The 25,470-nt window shown below is 36.0% G+C and overlaps 1 protein-coding gene across 3 annotated transcripts in view; it reads right to left on the bottom strand.

Moving 5' to 3' along the window:
- Positions 1-25,470, bottom strand: part of CNST (consortin, connexin sorting protein) — a 129,829-nt gene that overhangs the window by 29,839 nt on the left and 74,520 nt on the right. For all 3 annotated transcript variants that reach the window (XM_028162631.2, XM_007167175.3, XM_057557639.1), the window contains 6 exons: positions 19,809-20,014; positions 11,774-11,804; positions 9,909-9,995; positions 9,351-9,465; positions 7,301-7,322; positions 7,027-7,123 (listed from right to left, as the gene is read on the bottom strand). In XM_028162631.2, the coding sequence (XP_028018432.1) occupies positions 7,027-7,123; positions 7,301-7,322; positions 9,351-9,465; positions 9,909-9,995; positions 11,774-11,804; positions 19,809-19,985 (529 nt within the window). In that variant the 5' untranslated portion in view covers positions 19,986-20,014. The remainder of the gene's footprint in view (positions 1-7,026; positions 7,124-7,300; positions 7,323-9,350; positions 9,466-9,908; positions 9,996-11,773; positions 11,805-19,808; positions 20,015-25,470) is intronic.

Consider the following 25,470-nt stretch of genomic DNA (forward strand, 5'->3'; position numbering starts at 1 on the left):
ATATTTAAACGAATATTTTAAAGTGTAGAAAAATTATTTTCAGTGTATTTAAGACATGGTATATTAAATAAATATTTTTACATGATGACCCATAGTAACATAATTTAAAGTGTAAGAAAAACAATACTGGTTCTGATCTATTAAAACTAAACTAAGGAACATAAGTCTGTTCTGTTCAAATTTATTTAAGCATAATATCCTTAATAATAACATCCTTAATTAATGTGTTGGAAAATTACTTGTAACTTCTTAAAGGGAGGCAGTCAAAGGTAGTGGTATAAAGCGTAAGTCTTGGTACCAGGCAGAAATGGGTTTGGAATTTTAATATTTCTTTCAATTTCTATTTTAAATAAAACAATTTAAAATACTTTTCTTTCACTTTAAAACTAAACCATTAAAAACTTTCACAAAATATATACTGAATGCATAAACTAGTAGATAAGAGGGAAGCTTGCTCATGATTCAGTTTTTGGTCGATTAAGCATTCCTAACTACCACAGGAGTTTTAACTTTTTCTTGTGTCATATATTGTTTAATTTATACAAATCATGGGCCAAAGGTTAAAATCAAGGATGAAATATAATGATGATTATATTCTACCTGGTTTTTCATTTATTGGTACTTTAATAATTACCAATTGGCAATGGCAGCACGTACCATACCAAAGAAAAGACAGAACTTAAATGCCATTTTCTGGTTTCAGAGAATCAGGGATGGAGGCTGGCCACCTCACCTCTGCACTGCTGAGCTTATTAGAGTTCGTATTACCTCCCCCAAGGCCTTAACTTGAACATCAGATGAGGAGAGGACAAGGAAAAATAGGTCTCTTTTGGGGAGAGTACAGCATTCTTTGTCTTGTCCCACCCCAAGGAATCATTCAAAGTTTGGAAGACTGCAAAAAAAAACACATGGACATTTTAATTCCCATTAGGTTGTCTGCTTCACCACTGAGCTTGCTGGTCTGCCTCTCTGTTAAGATGCAGGACGTCAGAGCAAAGAGGGCCCCAGCCAGATGGAAAGGGGGCCAAGCTCTCCTCCACAAGTTCCCAGTACCCAAAGGTTCAGAAGACGGCCCTCAAAACACATCCATAGAATTCAGAGAGTAAATAGCATAAACACAGGGCGGAGAGGGCCCCACATCAGAGGAACGGGGTGTGCTGTCTCTAGCTGAGGGCCAGTTACCTAAAGGACCACAGATGTCTAGGAGAGCAACTTGGAAGTAAGCGCCTCCTCAGTCGGTCCTGCCGGAACCACCACACATCCCCATAGCCTGCATTCCGTCCTATGCACTAATCTAGCTAGCTTCACCAGAGAGCAGACCATGCTCCCAGCCCCTGCAGAGCTGGTGGACAGAGAAGAGCTTTGAATAAAATGAGATTTAAGTGTTATGGTAAAGTTTGGAATTGAATAGGACTAAGTCGTAAAGAATCAAAATGAGACTATTTAATAGCTCTAAGTGACTGGAAAGTTAGAGAATCAGCCTGAGATGCCATTACATGAGTAGAAAGTGACGTGGCTGACTACAGTTACTTAGACAAAATACAATCATTTTAAGTACTGTTTCTAATGAAGCAAGATACCACTTAAGTGGTGTGTAATAAAGACTACGCATAGGTACAATGTATTACTTATAAAATACTGGCCTGAAAACAGCTGCTTCGTTCCACTATTAGAAACAATATAAAATATGAAAAAAAGTAGTAATTAAAGATGCAAAGGGCAAGAGTTTCAAACTAGATCAGGAGAGTAGCTATAGTTTGTTTGAAGCCATATAAAATCTAAGTGATATTTTTAATAGATATTCAGTCTCCAAATCAGACATAATATATGCTATTTTATAATTTGTTGTACCAAATCATGCTTTTGGGGAAAAACTTAAAACCTGTCTTTACAGGTAATGAAAAACAGTCTGCTGCCTCACCCTCCCATCTGTCTGATTCCTGCTCTTTAGGTGCAGCCACTGTTCAATTCCTTTAGCTGTTTCCTCTCATATTTACCCTCCATTTCTAGATAAGACTTACATTGTTGTTTATTGACTTTTCAGTTTTAGAGACCACGTACTGACTTCCCACTATGGAAGAGAGTTAGTTCTCATGGTTCCTTTCCCCAACAATGATGTTTTCTTTCTCCTCCTCTAGCTCCCATTACAATTCAACACAATTCTGGGGCAAATCAATATTCAAATGTTTATATTACTATGGCTTTGTAAATATTATTCACAACTGACCCACATTATGTACTCTGATACGTCTTCCTTTCTCATTTATGCTTTGTTTTCCTTGGTGTTGATAACTGCCTCATTACTTCATTAAAAAAAAAAAACTTTACCTATGTGTCTTCAAACTCTGACAGATGTGCAACTATGGCATATGTACCAACAGGTAATCCATTAGTTTTAAAACATATCCTTCTTGAGTCCCTGACCTGGAACTCCTCTCCAGGGCTGCTACACAGGTATCATCCTGGAATTTCCTTTCCCAGTGATCCTAGGAATTCATTTTGGCTCTATTTTGGAAACCTTGTTTTCTCTGAATCCCAGGTCTTCCTCTTTGTTTATTCTCTCTTAGTAGAACATTTCCTAAGAAAAGGTACATGGAAGGTAAACTTTCTAAGATTATTCACATCTGAAAGTCTTTACTTCTTCACCCCTGACTACAACTTTGGTTGGGTAAAGTTTTCTAGGTTAGAAATCATTCTCTCTCGCAATTTTGAAGGCACTGCTGTATTGTGTCTAGCTTCCAATAGGCCTCCGATTCGGTAGAAGGGGAATATAAAGGTCTAAATGCTTCTTGTACAGTGTTTTAGCCCAACCTTAAACCCTTAAATTTAGAGGTACCCTCTGTGCTTCCAATTCCCAAACCTTCCCAAGCAGAAATCAACCTTTTCCCTGTAGACACTTAGTTTTTGGCTTTCTCTGGTATGTTAAGCCAGGTGTCACCCATCTATCTGCTTTCCAGCTTCCAAAATTTTCTGGATGTCATATCTGCTGCTGGTTCCTTGCCAGTTCTGTCCTTCTGGCTTTCTGCCTTTAAGGATTCCCTTCAGATATTTTAATAGTGTTCCAAAAAAAAGTGGAAGTAAATGTTTGATCCACTATGTTTAACCAAAAATATTTTCTGAATTTTCTACAAGTATGTATCATAGTATAAAACTTATTGTTAATGTTTCTGTTAATATTAACATGAATTTCTGTTAATTGGCTCTCCTGAACCCAAAGATCTAGTGAGGTAAGTTTACTAATCCCTATTGCATTGACTTAAGATGTACTAAAAAAAAATTCTACTCTGATGAAATAAAAATGGAATAAAAGCTGAGTGTATGACAAATACTTAATAATACCAAATTAAAGAGGTAGTTCTAAAATGAGAAGTTAGACTTAAACCTAAGTTCTAACTGATCTACAAATGCACATACCTTTGCGTTACTCTCTCATCTCCCATTCCCCCATGAATTCTCTTTAGGGAAAAATCCCCTATACAATACATGATGTGAGACTAAAGCATTCATGAATTAACACATTTCTTATATTTTCTGAGTATCTCATTAATTATCATCAGGTAAAAACATCTGAGTGATATCAGGCTTGAAAAAGAAATTTTCAATGTTAATATCTATTTTAGCAGATGGAAAGAAATGTGCCTAAATTAAGTCTGAACTGTTGGTAATAGTATAAATTAGTACAACTTCTACAGAGGCTAATTCAAAACTAAAAATGTACACACTCAGTCATCAGGGAAAAGCAAGTTAAAACCACAATGACATTCATATCCACTAAAATGACTTAAAAAAAAAAAAGACTGACAACATTAAACATCAGCAAGGATGTGGAACAACTGGAATTCTCATATATCGCTGGTGGGGGTATAAAATAGGACAACAGCATTGGAGAACTATTTGACAGTTTCTTAGAAAGCTAAACATGTACCTTCCCTATGACCCAATGACTCCACCCTCAGTTCTTTACCCAAGAGAAATAAAAACATGTATCCACAAAAAAAATTCCTACCGTTTTATTCATGATATCTCCAACGTGGAAACAACCCAAATATCTATCAACAGGTGTATGGATAAACAAATTGTGGTACAGTCAAAAAGTGGAATACTACTCAGCAATGAAAGGAAATGAATTAATGATACATACAACAATATGGGCGACTCTCAAAAAGAAAAGGATGCTGAGCGATTCTACTTATATTACATTCTAAAACAGGGAAAACCCACTGATAATAAGAGACAGCACTGGGTTGCCTGGGACTGGAGGTGGGAGGGACTGAGTGTAAGAGGGCTGGGAGAAAGATTCTGGAGAGATGAATATGTTCCATATCTTGACTGGGGTAGTGGCTACATGAGTGTATGCAGTTGTCAAAACTCATCAAATTATACAATTAAAATGGGTACATTTTATTGTATGGAAATTGTACTTCAATAAAGTTGATTAAAAAATGGGAAGGGAATGATAAATAGAAAACTCAGGATAATGGTTACCTCAGAGGTGGAGTGAAGCAGGTGATGGGATAGAGAGGAACACAAAGGTAGCTGTAACAGAACTGACTATTTAGTTCCTCGTTGGGTACAAGGTTCACAGGTCTTCATTTTTCTATCAATTGCTAAAATGTATGTATGTTTCATATTATTTTTACATATAAAATATTACTTAATAAAAATGAATTAAAATATAAATTAATAAAAACGCATGGGCTTCAGGGTCAGAAAAATAGGGTTTAGCTTTGTGTTCTAATTAGTTCTGTTCTGGAATAAGTCACTTACCTTCCTTGAGTTTCTTAAAATGATTTAGCTTACCTTAAATTGGTTGTTAGGAGGAAAAGATGAGATAATATACATAAAAGTATTTTGAAAATATAAAATACTCCATAAATTACTTGAAGACTTTAATAATGGTAGATTAATTAGAAAAGTAGCAATGAATAACACATAGAGAACATTAATGGAATACTAGTAGTAGGGGGTAGTGATAACATGAGGAGGAAGTGGTGGAGGAAGAGTAATGGGAGCAGTGAGCACATATATTTCTTACCTTGTGCCAGGTACTGTTCTAAACTTTAATGAAATTACTAATTTAATCCTCATAAGAATCCTATGAGGTAAGAACTATTAATGTCCACCTTTTGGAGCTGAGGAAAGGGAGGGACAGAGAAATTAGGCAACTTGCTTATGGTCACACAACTTTTTTTTTTTGGCCGCACCATGTGGCATGCAGGATCTTAGGTCCCCAACCAGGGATGGAACCCGTGCACCCTGCATTGGGAGCGCGGAGTCTTAACCACTGGACCACCAGGGAAGTCCCTTAGGGTCACACAACTTTAAGTAGTGGAGAGAGGATTCAAACCAGACAAGTTTGGTTCCAGAAACAGTGTCTTTAACCACCACACACACAAAAAAGCAAGTTACTTATTATATAAGGAGCTTAAGACCAAGATATGTAGAGAGAAAGAAAAGGGAAAGTCTCACTGTAGAACATGTAAGACATTAGAAATAAGGAATATGGGGTAAAACAAGGACAATATATTAAATACAAATCATTTAAAGTAATATTTTCATATTTCTCTTTCTCCCATATTCTTTCTTACATTTCTATGTATTTATTCATAGAATAACCAATCTGAGTAGGCTCATTATGAGAGATTTGACATTTTTCTTTAAAAGATATTATTTTATCAGACTTGGCAAGATTTCTTTCTCCAGAATTTAGTTCACACCCTCCCCATAAAATGGCTATTAATGAAATGTCTTCATTGTGAAAGTGTTTGAAAATCCACACAACTTACTTAGCAGAAGTATGCTGTAATTTAATTAGAAACCAGAAGACCCAGGTTCTAGTTGTGAATCAAAGCACCAAGCAAGTGGCTTAAACGTGGTATCTCAGTTTCCTGTCTGTGCCACCTATCTCGCAGTAGAGCCCAAGCTAGAAGTAGTGCCAAGCTAGTGCTGGGCAGTGTCAGACTCAAACAATCAGCATGTAATAACAGCCTTCTTCCCAATGTGCACAGCAAAGAGACCCATTCACACCCAAACTAGGGGACTATTTTGTGACTTTTTCCCCTAAGATTTTTATGAAGCTCATTGTATTCTGATTTCCAAAATAAAAATGACTGGAAAAAAGAGACAGGAAGAACAGAGTATAGTAGGATTGACCTAAGGCAACCCAAATTTGCCTCATAAGAGAAGAGGGGATAAAGTAAGATTTGGGGGAGAAAAAACGTAAAGAGAAAAAAGCAAGTGAAATTGCAGGCATCATCGTCATCATCTTACCTCTTCAGGCAACTCAAGTCAAAAGACCTGATGCTGCCTGTTTACTATCAGGGCTCTCAGGCCCAGGAACATAAAGCCCAGGAATATAAATTAGTACTAAAATCATAAACAAGGAAAAATAAATGCCCTAAAACATATTTATTTATCTTTATTTTCTAAATTTTTTATAATGAACATACATTACTACTGTAAGAAAAAAAATTTCTAGAAATCTTTAACTTTTGACATAAGACACAGTGCTATAAAATATACTATGAATGCTATAGAAATATATATGTACAAATTAAAGTATACCATATGTTAGTCAACAAAAAAAGGAAGAGAATAAATTACTATAGATAAACTATAAGGATACAGAGCTTATCTTGATAATATCTAGATTTACAGAAAAAATTTCTGATAAAGTTTGTACAAAAATTGATTTTTTTTAACAGAAAGGGATGTCTGAATACACTAAAACCAATTCTATTTCAGAGCTTATTTGTACAATCTTGTCATACTCTGTTAGACACATATAACCACCTACTGAAAACATGAAATAATTTTATGTTTTTATAAGAATTCAGATTTTATCATTCCTACTACTAGATATCTAAAAATAGAATTACACAATGTAAAAAAATCTTGCTTTGCTATTTGTGTAGGAGAGGTATATGCAAAAAAACTCCTTCACAGCAACTCAGATTAACACTTGTAGAATATTTATTACAAGAGCCAGGCATATCTCTTATATCCCCCTGTAATTTAAAAACATACCCGGCTCTTTGGCTGTAGCTCCTCTTTCCTTTGGATCTTCAGATACTATTAACTGCGTAAAGCATTTCCTTCCCAGGGACTTCTGTACAGCTGCCATCTAAAAAGTTTTTTAAAAAGAAGAAGAAGAAAAAAAAAAAACTTTGGAGGAAACTGTTACATTAAATTAGAAAGCTGAAAATAATTTGAGAAAGGTTTCATTATTTTCTAAAACAGTCCATACAACAAACATGATACAACATTTTTCCTATAGACATTTTCAAAGAAAATCTCTTACCTTATGTTTGGATAAAAGAGGACTGTAGAAAAAAAGAGAGAAAAAAAAGAATTAAAAAAAAAAATTACAGCAGCAATATGCTTCCAAACAAATGCCACTGAAAGGGCTGTAAAAAAAAAAAAAAAATAGAGCTTCTCTGGATTCTAATATTAGCACAGAACATTTCCACTGCTGAAACATTACCACTGGTTCACATAGTTCAAAGTGCAGCTATCTCATGTGTTAATCTCCTTAGATGGCCAATAACTAATGAAAACCTCCATAGAAGCTATAAATACTGAGATTTAGGGGGGGAAATGTCAACCTTTTGCTAATAATGTATTTCAAGAGCATTTCACAGATATTATTAAAATTTTAGTTTATGCCATTATAGTCTAAAATTATGGTGGAAGATAATTTTATATGCATTATCCATAGAAAAGGATAACAAAAGTAATCTTTAAATACTATATTTTAGGAAATACCCAAGATAAAAGAATGCATATATTCACAAAAAGCATACACAAAAATGTTCACAGCCATTTTATTCATACAATTCAAAAACTGGAAACAAACCAAATGTCTATTAACAATATAATGGATAAATAAATTGCTGCACAGTCATATAATGAATCCACACAGCAGTAAAGCAGAGCAAGTTACCATAACATGTAACAATATGTAACACCAACATAATCATGAGCAAAAGAAGCTAGATACAAAAATCTACTCTGTGTGATTACATTTATATTAAATTACAGAATAGGCAAATACACTGTTATAGAACCCAGACAGTAGTTACTTTGGGGGATGGGTACTGACTTTGTACACAAATTAGGGAGCTTTCTGAGGGGCTGGACTGTCCTGTATCTTGGTCAGACTGGTAGTTACATTATGTATCTGTACATGTACAAATTCATCAAGCTGGGTACTTTAATGTATGTATAACTCAAAAATATTTTTTATATTAAAAATTTTAGGAGTATAATTTTTGGAAATTATCAAATTTAAAGCATAAAAACTTGGGGTTTTGTTTACTATACCATCCACTATTCATTAGCCAGAAATTCTCTAGTGATCTGAAGCAATGTGACTAGCTTTTAAATTATGTGTTGGCAAGTTACCTTATATTTAAAAAGAGAAAAAAAAAGAAAAAAAAGTCATGCTCATATTAGGTTCAAAAAATATTTGTTTTTAAATAATTAAAACATTTGTAACACATTAAAAAATTATTAGTTCCATGGGAAGGGCAGAAAAATTGTCTATATTGAAATTTTGAAAGTAAGAAAACAATCTCCTTTATCTATTTTAAAAGATTCCATTGTTTAAAACCTCTACAAAGTCAAAAGTTAACCTATTTAACTCACTAAGAAATTAGGTTATAATGCAAAATCCACAAAAATACTGTTTCAAAGGTTCAAATTGACTAACACGAGAAAATTGTACATCCCAGAAATCTGCACTAGGTTAATCACTATTATGTCCCCTCACCTTTAAAATTCTGAGTCTTCAAATAATGAATTAAAAAATATATATTTAAGTGCTTTATTATTACTATATTCAGTTTAAAAAATCCAACTCTTTGATACAAATCAAACAATTTAAAATTATCTGGTAAATGGAGTTTTCCTTCCACAGTATTTTGGTTAAATACCATAGTGCATTTGCTTTCCAGTATTAGACTACTCTTAAAAATGTGTTTTTACTCTAACATAGAAACATTGACAAACATACAAACATTGAAAAACAATTATAATAAAAAATCCTAACACAAATTTTTCCATCTGAATGGCCTAATCTCTTAACCAAAAAGTAATCAAAATTAGAAATTACATAAAAATTTCTAATTAGAAGGTGCTTTGAATTTTGTAAAGTAGACCTTTCGCTGAGTTTAGTGTAAGAAACAGATAAAAGCTGAGAAAGGAACCTGATCATTTTATCAACTTTAATTTCTCCAGTTGAAAGCATTAACAAAACGAAGAAATGAATCTTGTATTTCAAATATTCAATGCTACAGTGCTTCTTCAATATTCTATTCCAACTCATTGTAAACAAATACTGAAGTACTTACTCTTGATGTGTTGTACAAAATTTAGCAAGCCGTTCAAAATCCTCACCATTAAATCCTCTTTCTGAATTCCTCAAAGATGTAACTGTATGTGGTTGTACAGTTTTCCATTTTGTTTCTAAATGTAAAATATTTGTTAGTCACTGGCTGTTACAAAACATGTTTAGGAGGGAAAAAATAGTTAACTGGCACCACTGATAAAATCATCATGCAAAAGTATCTTCTCAACCCCAAAGTTAACACAGAAATAGCTAAGTGATTACTTTTCATTCTAAGTAAATATTATCCCAGAGACTAAATTAGCCAATAGGGCATACAAAGGGATCAGAAGAAATGCAAACAGTTGCAAGTGTTCTTTTCTTGGCACTGATATGAAGAACAAAATACAAAGAGAAAAATTTTCTTACAATGACATAAACTTGCGGTAAAAATGCTACTTTCTTTGCAACATTAACTTGACTAGAAATGTCTATTTCCTAAAACTAGGTCAAATATGCTAACTTTCTAGAGAGCAACTTGTTAGATTATTGATAATTCCACATTCTGTTAGTCTGTACTCACCCCACTGTTCTTGAATGGCAGAAAGATTCGTGAGCAATTGCTCATGATACAGTCGTTCCAGCTGAATGAATTTCATTGCTTTCTCATCTGAATAGAAAATTTGAGGAAAATAGAAATCCAGCCTAAAGAATAATGTCCTATATCAGTTGATAAATTTGAAGCTTGCCAAAAAATGAGAGGACTCTAAATACTTTTAAATTTAAACAAAACTTAAGTAAGGTTTCTTGGTTTTGAAGTAGGTAAATTTTAATGTAGCATATCATGCAGTAGCTACCTGGGTTCTATTCTATCAGCAAACAGTAGAAACAAAAAGAAGGTTTTAATGTTCAAGGAATGCCTGCTTGCTAATAATATCTCTAGGAGAGTCAATTAAATATAATTTAATTAGAAATAGGACCCATGTGGAATCCTGTAATCTAAGTGTTTCCCCCCCTTTTTTTCTTCTCCTTAAATTACCTTCTGTCAAGCAACTATGTTACCCTCTAGTCAAATGTTTGTTTCTGATTTCAACTGCCTGTGATCCTTTACTTATTTCTCACTGAATACATAAAAAAAAAAAAAATTAACTTGCCACAGTGATTTTCATAATTATGTGCTTCTACTTTTTTGGTAGATTTTCTTATAAACTGCTGCCTTCTCCATCTGTATCACACATTTAGCATCATATGAGGTCATAATAAATTGTCCAACTGTCTACGTTCCTTTGGGCCATGTTCTAAATGTTGACCCAGAAAGAAGGAAGAGAAAAAACTCACTGTTTTAGCTTTTTGTCCTTCCCATGATCACTCAGAGGTTTAATTCTCTCTCTCATTTGTAGTCTTAAAGATATGCCAGGAATCATAAAATAGGCCAGGGAGAAGCAGAGACAATTCCATTTTCCTCTGTGCATGGCTTAAAAGTATACCAATGTTTCTCAAGCTTTACTGAACATAAAAATTATTTGAAAACCTTGCTAAAATAGAGATTCATGGGTCTGATCCCCAGCAGCTCTGATTCTAAGGCCCATGAATTTTCATTTCTAAGAAGCTCCCAGGGATGCTGATGCTGATCTGCACTGCACTACATCATACTCCTTATTTGGGTAGTTCTAGCTTCCCTTCCATAAGAATTTGATTTCCTACATACTTAGAAATGAACTGCCACTGTCTGAAGTTTCGTTTAGTAGTTTACTTGATAGGGTTCAGGATGATAACTGCTTATCCCTCAATCTGTGGTGAAAGTCCATAAGGTTAGGAGGAAAAAGAAATCACACAAATGGGGAAATAGAGATACTTACGATACATTCTTTCTAGAGTATATATTGGGCCATCTTTGAAAAACAATTTCAAATGAGGAAAATTTAAAAGCTAAGGGAATAAATCTTTCCTATACAGAAGTTAACATGCAGTCTCCCTTGAGAACATTTATTCTGTTTATTACTAGTGAAGAACTCAATCTTCCCTTTACTGATATATAGCTACAATAAGACAGCTATGAGATTTACTATGTATAATACGCTTGACAGACTCTAACGTACGAATATTACTTGACTTGTACTTCTGTTTAATTCAAAAGAAAAAAAAATTCAATGGGTTTTTTTTTTTTGGCAACATGCTTTCCCCCCTCCCCCCAACACACAAATATTTAGATTTTGGTAAAATTAGGGCTTGTTCATGGGAGGTCAAATTTGGGTGGTTCTAGAGAATTTTCTGGAGTGACAAATTCCCTACATCTTGTTTTCTGAGATGGTTACATTGGTGCATACAACAATTAACCCAGTGAAAACAACAGATTATACATTTCATTGTATGTAAATCTCAGTTTTTAAAAATGGGAAGTTCTGTACGAAATCTGTGAATTTCTTCTTGTAATTAAGAAAAGGATACAGTCCTCCTCCTGGAAATAGGACTCTGCTATCTGTTAAAAACAAATAAAAAACAGGAAATTAAATTAACATTTGGATGAAAAGACAAATTTAGAAGAAACCAAGACCTTGAAATTCTCAAAGTCTTTGATATTGAACTAAGAAAACTCTTATTTAACTACATTCACCAGTTCAGAAAAAATCTGACTGTAGGCACAGGACACATTTCTGAAGTCACTTATCTCAAGAAAAGCAAACATAGACATTCTTTGGTCCATATACAATCTCATTCTTCCTACTCTATTTCAAGTCAAAGCAAACATCACTGATTCATTAGAGTTTAGAAGTAAGAACTCTAAAGAATGAGGGAAATGCTACTGAGGCTTATAAAAGTATAACATGAGTGAAAGGATGACTTCATCGTAAATTAAAAAGTTGAAATATGTCATGTCACATGAGATCTTAAAACCTATTCATTTCATTTCTGTTTCACAAACTACCTCATGGGACACTGATTTTTCATTCTCTTTTGATATTTCAGAAAAGGACAGACCAAGTGCTAATAGTTGAGCAATGATGTTTGGAATATATACAAAGTGCTGCACAGTATAAAGGGCACTGGATGGGAGGGTGGGGTCCAGAGACTCATAATCTGGACCCAGTTGAGGCTTATCACTTAGCAGATTCATTCTAGAGCACCTTTAAATTTAAAAATTCTTTGATTCTAAAAACTTTGGGATCTTTTATTTAGATCTTTATTTAGATATAGCATTTATAAATAGAATAGTAAAACCGAAAGTATTCACTGAGAAATACTTGCATAAATTGACTACTGTCATATTTAAAATATTTCATTAAGTACTTTACACTTTCAAACAGTTTCCACTGATTTTTAGCAAGTCTCTAGTGAAAAAGGTATTCCATTTATAGATCACTATCTCCATTTTCCAGGTAGCTGCCAAGGCAAAGAGCAATAAAGCACTTGTCAAACCTATAAGCTAGCAATAAAAAGGAATGGTTTTTCCCAAATCCCACAGTGGAAAAAGGATAGTTTTAAAGGAAATATTTGCCTAGCTTAAAATTTATTCTATATATCTAACATTCTTCCAGGAGCAACATAGCAATACAGATGGACTCAATCACCTCTTTGTAAACTGTTAATCAATTAGCTTTCAGATTTCCATGACAGTTCTAGTACCATAAGTGCAACCAAAAAGACAGGGTCAGGGGACTTCCCTGGTGGTGCACTGGTTAAGAATCTGACTGCCAATGCAGGGGACACGAGTTTGAGCCCTGGTCCGGAAAGATCCCACATGCCACGGAGCAACTAAGCCCGTGCACCACAACCACTGAGCCTGCGCTCTAGAGCCAGCGAGCCACAACTGAGCCTGCAAGCCACAGCTACTGAAGCCTGCACGCCTAGAGCCCAAGCTCCACCACAAGAGAAGCCACCTCAATGAGAAGCCTGCACACCGCAACGAAGAATAGACCCCGCTCGCCGCAACTAGAGAAAGCCCGCGCGCAGCAACGAAGACCCAACGCAGCCAAAAATAAGTAAATACATTTAAATATATTAAAAAAAAGACAGGGTCATGAAACCCAAGGTCTCAAAAATAAAAGGCATTTCCAAGGTGAAAGGCCAGCTTGAAAAATAAATATACAGATCATTTCCCCTATAAAAACCTACCCCTGGCAAGTCTAGCAGGGCAAAAGAAAATGTGATTTTCTTTGATGCCCCATATGTCTAGATCTGGGAGGTAGCCTGGTAGAGCAGAAAAACGTGAGGTTTGAAAGTGAATAACCTGACTGCGTTCTAGTCCAAGCTTTGCCACTACCAGCTGTGTGACCCTGGACATGTCATTTCATGTCTCAAACTCAGCTTCCTTATCTGTAAAATAGGGACAATAATACCTACAACTCTGAGACAGGCCTGCTGTAAGGACTAAGTGAGGGAATGTGCATCTAGCACAGTGCCCAGCACATAGCAGTAAGTGCTTAAAATGGTTTTCGAGTCTGACTCTGGACCAGAAGTGAGAGAGGCACAGTAGAATCATGTGAAGAAGTAAGTTGAAAATCACTTTGGGATGGTAATAATTTTAAGGTTCTCCTGGTTTCAGGCTTCTTTTACCTACCAGAAACAAAAAGAAAGGGAATTAGGAAGGTGTATTTTTTCGGCCATAGTCTCACAGAGTGGCTTCAAGGATCCCAGCGGAGCCATATCCTGCCTGAGTCTGAGTTTCAGTATAAGCTCACTGAGCACAGAGTACAGCACTTGATCTTTTTCTTCTTACTTCTATATGAGAGACTTCTAAGTTTATGACTTCAGTTACATATTTAAAGCTAACCTGCAGTCATATTAACTAAGTCAGTGTAGGAAGATTACTCAAACCCAAGAAAAATAATTTTTAAATGGAATCTTCAAGAGTTCCAAGAGCTGAAAGTGTAAGTATAGCTAAAGTAATCGTAGTCATTATATCAAATGGCCTTTAGCATATATTCATCCATATAATATCATGTTAAAAATAATATAATTGTCCCCTAATTAACTCTTCCCATCCATACTTCCTTATTTCTGTTAGTGGTACTACCATTCCTTTCAACTGGATATCCTAGCATTATTCATCTGATTTCCTCTTTATCCCTTTTTTTACTATCTATACCAAGTCCTTCCATCAAGATTTCAAATTCACCCCTCTGGATTTACACTGTCACCACCTTAACCTAGATGCTATTCTCACCTTATGCCTGAATTATAAATTTCTTGTTTTAGCTCTTATTTTTATCAAGATTACACATGTATATGGTTTAAGAAGTCAAATAGTTCTATGAGGTGTGTTAAAAAAGGCCCTACCCTTCTTGCCCTATTCTCCTTTCTTCAGGAGCAAGCACTTAGATTTCTCTTATCTGTTTAAAAAAATTTTTTTTTGCTGTATCTCTAAACATTATGCTTATATTTGCTATTTCTTTGATTTTTTCAGTTTTAGAAAATTAGGATTGGGTCTTTTCCTCCTCCCCCATCCAAACCCTACAAACATATACAACACACACTTTCTCTCACATATTCACCTACACCATGTTATTATATTGTAGTAATAGGTAGATAAACATTTAATGTTTACCTTATTATGAGTTAAGCCAAGTAGTAAACTCATCATTTTTCCTTTCCTGAAAACTTTTTATTTTCCCTGGAGTTTCTTCCCCCCCCCCTTTTTTAAAATAGTTTTCATGCACTTATCACTTATACGACTCTAAGCAGTCCACCAAGAGTCTAAATCTTCCCTCAATACATTCAGATACAACAAATATTCAGAAATAGGAAAATGATATAAAAGTTCCTCCCCAGACCCTTCTGATCTGCTCAAACAGAAGTGGTTACTCTCTCCTTCTTGGTACAAAGCTGTCATCTTAGAATCTCCCTTCACCTAGAGATTCCCTTCACCTCTCTCCTGGTAGCATCCCCAGTTTACTGTATCTCAATCTTCCTGTTCCTTGGTTTACTCCCTTGTTTTGCTGGAGTACATCATCTAGTGGCTTCCCGAGAAAGGATGGAAAGGAAGTACCACAGACCCTGATGTAGGAACATTCTTGGTATATCTGACGAACTGCTAGGAGGCCAGTGTACCTGGAAAGGAGTGAACAAGAAGGAGAGTTTTAGGAATTAAGGTCTAAGAGGTAACAGGATCAAATCATGTAGGATCTCGTAGGCCATGGTAAGGATTTTGGCTTTTACACTGAATGCGAAGAGAAGTCAGTGGATGGCTTTGAGCAAAGAAGTAACATGACGTAACATTTTATCTGAATCACAATGACTGCTGTGTAGAGAGAAAAAACCTAAATGGAAGTAAAGGTAAAGCAAGGAGGTTTCTACAATTAGTTTACTGCAAGAATCCAAGTGAGATTTGATAATGTCTTGTACTGAGATGGTGGCAATGAAGGAGGTAAGAAGAGGTCAGAATCTGGATATATTTTGAAATAGAGTGGCAGGACTTGCTGATTGGATTTGGATGTGGGGAAAAGTGAAGGATGACTTCAAAGTATTTGGTCTCAGCAACTGGAGGGATGGAGTTGCCATTTAACAAAGGGGGAAGACTAGGAAAGCAAAAGATTTTGGAGAAAAAAATCAAAGTTTGATTTTGGGCATCTTAAGTTTGAAATGCCCATGAGATGCCTCAGGAAGCTGGATGTCTAAGTCTGTAGTTCAGAACTGAATCCTGAAGCACTTCAATGTTTAAGAATTAGTAAAACTTGGAGGACTCAACAAATGAGCCAGAGAAGGTATGTCCAGTGAGGTAAGATGTAAAAGCCAAAAGTGAGGGGTCCTAAAAGGCAAAAAAAGAAAATGCTGTAAAATAGAGTATGTGGTCAACTTGTCAGAGATTCTAATACTTCCAGTAAGATGAAAACTGAGGACTGACCACTAGATTCGCATGGGCACGCAACATGGAGGTCACGCCTGGCCTTTACAATGCAATTTTGATGGAGTAGTTGGCACAAAGGCCAGATTGGAGTGAGTTCAAGAGAGAACTGAGTATGGAATGTTACCTAGGTAGAATTCTTGGCCAATATATTTTAACCTGAATCAAATCATGAAGAAATAATCAGGCAGATCCTAATTATGGGACATTTTACAAGAATTCTTGAGTCTTCAGAAGTGTCAATGTTATAAAAGTATAAACAAACAAGCAAATAAACAAAACAAAAGGCAGGGAATTGTTCTGGATTACCAAAGACTAAAGAATCTTCCCAATGTGTGCTCCTTCACTGGATCCTGGATCTGGGGAAAACTAGTTATAAAGAATATTTGTGGAATAACTTGAGGGAAACAAATATAGGCTGTATGTTAAATAATATTAAACCAATGTCTCATTTCTTGGGGTTGATAATGGCATTGTAGGTTATGTAGGAGAGTATCATTGTTCTTGGGAAATTTATGCACAAGTATTGATATTTAAGGGTGAAGTGATATAATGGCTGAAAATTACTTTAAAATGCGTCAGTGGAAAATATGTGCGTGGAGAGGGGTTGGGGGGTAGGAGGAAAACGAAAATCTGGCAAAATGTCAACAACTATCAATCCAAGTGAAAGGCACAGTATGAGATATTGGGAATTACTAAATAATAAAAACAAGAAAAAGTCACTCCACTTCTCCCTGATTTGTGTCTCCCTTGGGAGGTGACAGGATATTTTGTATTCTTGGGCTGAGGAAGGCAGCCATCAGCTGAATCCTGTTGCCCTGATGTCTCAGCTTACTGCAGGCTTCAGCATCTCCTTCCAACAAGCAATGTTTGAATTAGTGACGGAGAAATATAGTTATAATGCTTAATATTTATTTAGCTTTTATGTTAAGTGTACCAAGTACTATGTTAAGTACTTTTACTGCATTATTTCACTGAGTCCTCTACAACTTTATAGAAAAAGAAACTAAAAGCTACTTTGCTTGTTAGTGTTAGAGCCAAAGCTCATACCTTAAAACCATCACTATAGGGACTTCCCTGGTGGTCCAGTGGGTAGGGCTCTACACTCCCAATGCAGTGGGCCCGGGGTTCGATCCTTGGTCGGGGAACTAGATCCTGCGTGCATGCCGCAATGAAGATCCCGCATGCCACAACTAAGACCCAGCGCAGCCTAAGTAAATAAATAATTTTTTAAAATAAAATAAATAAATAAAAAGTGGCATAAAAAAAAAACCCACTATACTTTCTAAGCTCCTTTGCCAGGAGAGGACAGATTGCTGAGATATATAAGAAGCATAACATACGGGACCCAGCAAACTGACATGTTCCTGGGGGATGAAGGTAGAATTTTATTTTGAGACATAAAAAAAATTAAATAATCTTCATCTGATCAAGACTGTTATCGTCTTCCTGCCTAAAAATGTGATTTTCTACTAGATCTGCTTCAGCTGTAGGATCACCTGCCTGTAGAAAAGAGCATTCTTCTTACCTTTAATGTAATAGCCCAGTGACATAAACTGCTTGAAAAGATTTGACTACACTTGCTATTTCCATTTACTCCAAATGTCCTTTTCCCCAACTTTTTATTGAAATTCTACAGAAGAGTTCAAAGAACAGTAAAATCAACAGCCATATACCTTTTATTTAGATTCGTCAATTATTGACATTTCGCCAAATTTGCTTTCTCTCTCTGTCTTTCCCTCCCTTACATATTTTTTCCCACTGAAATATCTTAAGCTGCAGGCATTATGTCACTTCACTCCTAAATACTACTTGCACATGTATGTCCCAAGAATAAAGATACTCTCCTACATGATCTTCAATTCCATTATCAATCTCAAGAAATCTGACACTGATGCAACAGTATTATTTAATATACAGTCCATATTCAAATTTCTCCCAAGTTGTCCCCAAAACAGATTCACTGAATGGAATTAACAAATTGTAGCCCTAGAATTATAAGGAACTTGCTTTGTGAGGGAGTCTCAGCCTCCCTACTTGTAAAGATGGTGATAATAATTACCTCTCTAGATTGTTTGGAGAATGAAATAACAGTTAATGCAAATACCCTTTACAAACTCAATCCACTGTACAAATTCAAGGAAGGCTGAAAGATTAGAAAGCTGCCTTAATATTGGTGGTTCTCAACTATGGTAAACATATACCATATATGTCAGTAACACATTAGAGGTCAAAAAGTAGTACACATTTTCTCAAAGGCATTCTTCAAGTCCAGCAAGGAGGTAACATAAATTTGTAAGAATATATGTTTTCCTGCCTTAGGACAAAAGCTGTTTTACTTTTTAAAAATTATTCACTGCTCACTGCAAAAGTTAAATGAAACAGGAGGAGTGAAATAAAAAGTGAAGCTTTTTCCACACCCATATACAAATTATTTTTATTTTAAAAGAAAATAAAACACAGCTCATAAATATCTTAATCTTTTCGGAATTATCTCTTGTGTATCTTCCTCATCACTGTCCTAAAGATCTCTCAGTCTCCAGGCTCTCCATCTTCTAGCTTACCCTTCCAATCATCAAAAGAGTTATTTTTCTAAAATTCAAATTCTGGCACCTGCATAATTAAAAGCTCTCAGCCTCGGGCTTCCCTGGTGGCACAGTGGTTAAGAATCTGCCTGCCAATGCAGGGAACACAGGTTCGAGCCCTGGTCCGGGAAGATCCCACATGCCACGGAGCAACTAAGCACATGCGCCACAACTACCAAGCCCACATGACACAACTACTGAAGCCCACGCGCCTAGAGCCCATGCCCCCCAACAAACAGAAGCCACCTCAATGAGAAGCCCGTGCACCACAATGAAGAGTAGCCCCGGCTTGCCACAACTAGAGAAAGCCCACGCACAGCAACGCAGCCAAAAATAAATAAATAAAATAAATTAAAAAAAAAGGCTCTCAGCCTCTAAACGTAAGGCCTTAATGGCACAAGCTACCAGTCTTAATTCCTGTCTCTTTTACATCTTAATCGTCAACAACATTCCAGTCATGTCTTTGCAGGGACTGTTCTCTCTTTCTGTACCAGCTCACTTTGTTCATCTAGTGAGAGCCTACACATCCTGCAAAACCCAGCTCAAGAATCACCTTTTTTTTCACCTAATGTCCAAAGGACAAAGTTAATCATGCATTTTGTGCTTTTGCTGAACCTTAAACACATATCTACTCTAATGCTTTGTACAGACTTCTACAATTAGTTATCTACAAACTGTTTCTCCTATTCCACAGTGCCTCTCTTAAGGACATGCTCTGTTACATAATCTGTTTCCCTAGTGTCTAGCTTAGTTTTTGGTACCTTGTTGGTACTTACTAAGCACTCACTACATTCACTCTTATTTTCACACGGCTTATTCACTAAGCAAAAGAAGTTAGCAACAGTATGAACTATAGATTGATGATCCAAGCCAATGTGTGGCCACGAGTCAGTGATATGCCAAATTTCCTACCAGCCACTGATCCAGGGTCACCTCCTCTTGGACTCACCAATGACAGGTGGGGTAGAATCAATTACAGAGAATAGGATTTTAGATTATTACAAATATTGGTCCCAGAATTTCAGTGAGGCTGAAAGTGAAGGGTTTAACATGATACCTGATGAAGGCAAAGGGGAAGTGCTCTTGAATCCAACTGCTCAACTTCACCCCGTATAAGTGAGAACAGAGATTGCAGAACCAGCTTCGGGGCTTCTAGTTGATCATTAGCATTTACTTCTGCAGACTCTTCATCACTAACAGCATGTATGGCTGCATGTAATATATTTTCTTGCATAAAGGGTGTGGTATCTCCTGAAGAAAGTCCTTTGAGAGGTAAATAAAATGCCTATGTTAGGATAAATTTCCATCATGGTAGAACACCTTAAAACAATTATGCCTGTTAACCATAAAATTTTCAAATAAAGCTAATTACATAAAAAAAAAACAAACCACAGAAACCACAAGTTATTCTCCTCAATAAATTAAGATTGTGCTGACATCTGATTGTTTCTATTAGCGATTAGTTAATAGAAGCAATTCTATTAGATCTATATAACTTTTTTATTTATATTATAAGTTAAGAATATCATTTATATTCTTAATTAAGAATTATAATTAAGAATATAAAAAAAGAGAGATATAAAGAAAAGTATGTAGGTTAAAATCTGACCAAAAACTTGATTCTCCCAAAGGAAAAATGAATTAACTATAATCTGAAGTCATGTCTTACGCAAAATGAAAGAACTAAATGGGAAGGTAAATGTGTTTATCATATGAAAGGCTTAAGAAGTTAAGCCTTCCTCTCTAAACTCTGGTCTGATAACTTTAGAACTACTTCTGGATCCCAGCAGAGCAGAAGGAATTCAGATGTCCAGAGCTAATGGCCACAGAAGCTTTTTTCCTAATAAAAAGAAGTAACACAAACTTGGGGAAAAAAAAATCAGTGAATAAATCCTTGGCCCACAGCTCCTGAAATGACACACCAAAGTTTAAAACTTTAAATGTTACACATTATAACTTCATCCTTCACTGAAATCTCAGCATCAGTTCTAATTTTCATATTGAAATTGAATAGACTGTCTGCATCTGTACATACTTTGAGCTAGTCCGCCTTGGAAAGGATCTTTCTCAGTAATTTAGCGTGTGCATACCATGACTGAAGTTGTCTCCTGCCAACCCTCTAGAGCAGGGGTCCCCAACCCCCGAGCTGCAGACCTATAGCGGTCCGCGGCCTGTTAGGAACCGGGCCGCACAGCAGGAGGTGAGTGGTGGGCAAGCAGGAGAAGCTTCATCTGCCGCTCCCCATCACTCGCATTACTGCCTGAACCACCACCACCACCACCCCCGACCTTGGAAAAATTGTCTTCCACGAAACTGGTGTCTGGTGCCAAAATGGTTGGGGAGTTTGCCCAGAACCCTATCTTCTACTGCCTTCTAAATAAATCCACTGCTCTAGCCAAGCTGGCCAATTCTGTATCTCCCTAGTATTAATACTCTGTGCCTTTCTGACCAATTACAAATTCTAACAGTTAAAAATTTTTCCTTCCCGGACGTCCCTGGCTGTCCAGTGATTGAGACTCTGCACTTCCAATGCAAGCGGCTCAGGTTCGATCCCTGGTTGGGGAACTAAGATCCCACATGCTGCACAGTGCGGCCAAGAAAATTAAAAAAGAAAAAAATTTCCTCCCATCTGTCTAGTTAAGTTCTACCCTAAAAAAAATTCATATATTTCTCTATAACATGAGCCTGAAGTAAGCTTACTTTCCTCTAAATCCTATATATGGTCTATGGTCTTGCATTAAACCATAGTTAGACGGGGTTGCATTATAGTGACTGGTGAAGGGTCTTATCTTTATTGGATCGTAACTCCTACAGCACAGGGATTAATTTACTTACCATAGTATTGCAGTTATATCCAGTAGCATACTCAGCATTAAAATTCCAAGTGCTGTGCTTTCTACAAATAATCACCTACAGTGATTCCTTATATTTTAGAAAATTCTCTTCTATAAATTTTATGTCATTTGGACTCTGGAAGTACGAGGCCTAGAGACGGCCTGCCATTTTATTTTGCAGGAACAGTATTTGTGAAAACATGGATGTTTCTTCTGCCTTCTAATTTTCTAACCACAATGGTAGTAGTGCCAATGTAGGAACATAAGCTTTGTATAGAGAACTACAAAGAGACTAAGAGAAATACTGTTTTCTTTCCTTTTTCTCCAGCCACACTACTGTGCCCAAGTTATTTAATTTCATATAGACTGTGATAAGGCTAACCTCTCAAATTCTATACTTCTTTTCATTAAATTCTTCCCACATACTTATCAAATATTACTCCATATTTCCTCTTTGAAAAATTGAATTTTATAATGCTCATTTTCTGTAGAGGGAATTTAAATAAAACCCTTGAAGGATATGGCCAAAGAAGGGCAGGATTCTCCAAAGTAAGGATAAAGGACAAAATTTATGACTCCGTTATCTAAAGGAGGTCTAAAAAGGGTCCTGTTAAATAATGGAAATGAAAACACGCCATGTGATTACCTCAGTTATTTAGACAGTATAGATGCATAATGGTCACGGTTTCTGCTAGATCCATTTTCTAAGTTATTTTATTTACTTATTAAAATCTTTTTCTTCCAGTTTTATTGAGATATAATTGACATACAGCACTGTATAACTTTAAGGTGTACAGGCTAACAATTTGACTTACATAAAACATGAAATGAATCCCACAATAAGTTTATTTCATATAGATAAAACATTAAAGAAATAGAAAAAAAATGTTTTCCTTGTGATGAGAACTCTTAGGATTTACTCTCTTAACAACTTTCACATATAACATATAGCTGTTAATTATATTTATCATGTTATACACTACATCCCTAGTAATTGCTTATCCTGTAATTGGAAGTTTGTACATTTTGACCACCTTCACCCAATTCCCCTTCCCACCACCCCACAACTCTGGTATCCACAAATCTGATCTTTCTCTATGAGTTTGTTTGTTTGTTTATGAAGTATAATTGACCTGCAATACTGTTAGTTCCTGGTATACAACCTAGTGATTCGATATTTCTATATATTTCAAAGTGATCACCATGATACGTCTCATTGTCATCTGTCATCATTACAAAGATATCACATAGTTACTGACTATATTCCCCACACTGTACATTTCATACCTGTGACTCATTTATTTTGTAACTGAAATTTTGTATCTCTTAATCTCCCTCACCTATTTCTCTCCTCCTCCCATCCCATTCCCCTCTGTCAACGACCTGTTTGTTCTATCTATGACTCTGTTTCTCTTTAGTTAGGTTTGTTCACTTATTTAGTTTTTTAGATGCCACATGTAACTGAAATCATACAGTATTTGTCTTTCTCTGACTTATTTCACTAAGCATAACACTCTCCAGGTCCATCCATGTTATCACAAATGGCAAGATTCAAATCTTTTTATGGCTCAGTAATATTCCACTGTATATGCATGTATCTGTGTGCACGTGTGTGTGTGTATAGAACACATCATCTTTATCCATTCATCTACTGATGGGCACTTAGCTTGCTTCCATAACGTGGCTATTATAAATAATGCTGCAATAGACACAGGGGTGCATGTATCATTTTGAATTACTCTTTTCCTTTTCTTCAGATAAATACCCAGGAGTGGAATTGCTGGATCATATGGTAGTTCTACCTTTGCTTTTTTGAGGAATCTCCATACTGTTTTCACATAGTGACTGCTCCTATTTACATTCCCACCAACAGAGCAGAAGGGTTCCCTTTTCTCCACGTCCTCACCAACACTTGCTATTTGTTGTCTTTTTGATACAAGCCATTCAAACAGGTATGAAGTGATATCTCGCTGTGGTTTTCATTTGCATTTCCTTGACGATTAGTGATGTTGAGCATCTTTTCTTTCTTTCTTTCTTTCTTTTTTAAAAGAGCAGAAGAGTACTGTATACTCCTCATTTGTGTATGGGAAAAAAGAATGCAAGGAGATCATACCCTAAGATCTGAGCTAGTGCTCAGTGCCAGAATTTTAAAATATTTCTGGAAAGATACCCAAGAAATCCCCTATAGAGAAGGGAACTGAGGAATCAAGATTTTGGTCAGGGAGGAGGACTTACATTTGGTTTTGTTTTTTGAATTTTATTTATTGTTTTATACAGCAGGTTCTTATTAGTTACCCATTTTATACATATTAGTGTATACATGTCAATCCCAATCTCCCAGTTCATCCCACCCCCCCCCCCAAACACTGCCTTCCTCCCTTGGTGTCCATACATTTGTTCTCTACATCTGTGTCTCTATTTCTGCCCTGCAAACCGGTTCAGCTGTACCATTTTTCTAGGTTCCACATATATGCATTAATATACTTGTTTTTCTCCTTCTGACTTACTTCACTCTGTATGACAGTCTCTAGATCCATCCACGTCTCTATAAATGACCCAATTTCGCTCCATTTGATGGCTGAGTAATATTCCATTGTATATATATATATACCACATCTTCTTTATCCATTCGTCTGTTGATGGGCATTTTGGTTGCTTCCATGACCTGGCTATTGTAAATAGTGCTGCAGTGAACATTGGGGTGCATGTGTCTTTTTGAATTATGGTTTTCTCTGGGTACATGCCCAGTAGTGGGATTGCTGGGTCATATGGTAATTCTATTTTTAGTTTTTTAAGGAACCTCCATACTGTTCTCCATAGTGGCTGTATCAATTTACATTCTAACAGTGCAAGAGGGTTCCCTTTTCTCCACACCCTCTCCAGCATTTGCTGTTTGTAGATTTTCTGATGATGCCCGTTCTAACTGGTGTGAGGTGATAATACCTCATTGTAGTTTTGATTTGCATTTCTCTAATAATTAGTGATGTTGAGCAGCTTTTCATGTGCTTCTTGGCCATCTGTATGTCTTCTTTGGAGAAATGTCTATTTAGGTCTTCTGCCCATTTTTGGATTGGGTTGTTTGTTTTTTTAATATTGAGCAGCATGAGCTGTCTATATATTTTGGAGATTAACCCTTTGTCCGTTGATTGGTTGGCAAGTATTTTCTCCCATTCTGAGGGTTGTCTTTTCGTCTTGTTTGTAGCTTCCTTTGCTTTGCAAAAGGTTTTAAGTTTCATTAGGTCCCATTTGTTTAGTTTTGTTTTTATTTCCATTACTCTAGGAGGTGGATCAAAACACATCTTGCTGTGACTTATGTCAAAGAGTGTTCTTCTTATGTTTTCCTCCAAGAGTTTTATAGTGTCCAGTCTTACATTTAGGTCTCTAATCCATTTTGAGTTTATTTTTGTGTATGGTGTTAGGGAGTGTTCTAATTTCATTCTTTTACATGTAGCTGTCCAGTTTTCCCAGCACCACTTATTGAAGAAACTGTCTTTTCTCCATTGTATATCCTTGCCTCCTTTGTCATAGGTTAGTTGACCATAGGTGTGTGGGTTTCTCTCTGGGCTTTCTATCCTGTTCCATTGATCTATATTTCTGTTTTTGTGCCAGTACCATATTGTCTTGATTACTGTAGCTTTGTAGTATAGTCTGAAGTCAGGGAGTCTGATTCCTCCAGCTCTGTTTTTTTCCCTCAAGACTGATTAGGCTATTCGGGGTCTTTTGTGTCTCCATACAAATTTTCAGATTTTTGGTTCTAGTTTTGTAAAAAATGCCATTGGTAATTTGATAGGGATTGCATTGAATCTGTAGATTGCTTTGGGTCGTATAGTCATTTTCGCAATATTGATTCTTCCAATCCAAGAATGTGGTATATCTCTCCATCTG

The sequence above is a fragment of the Balaenoptera acutorostrata genome, chromosome 1 (genome assembly GCF_949987535.1).
Source record: "Balaenoptera acutorostrata chromosome 1, mBalAcu1.1, whole genome shotgun sequence".
Lineage (NCBI taxonomy): Eukaryota > Metazoa > Chordata > Mammalia > Artiodactyla > Balaenopteridae > Balaenoptera > Balaenoptera acutorostrata.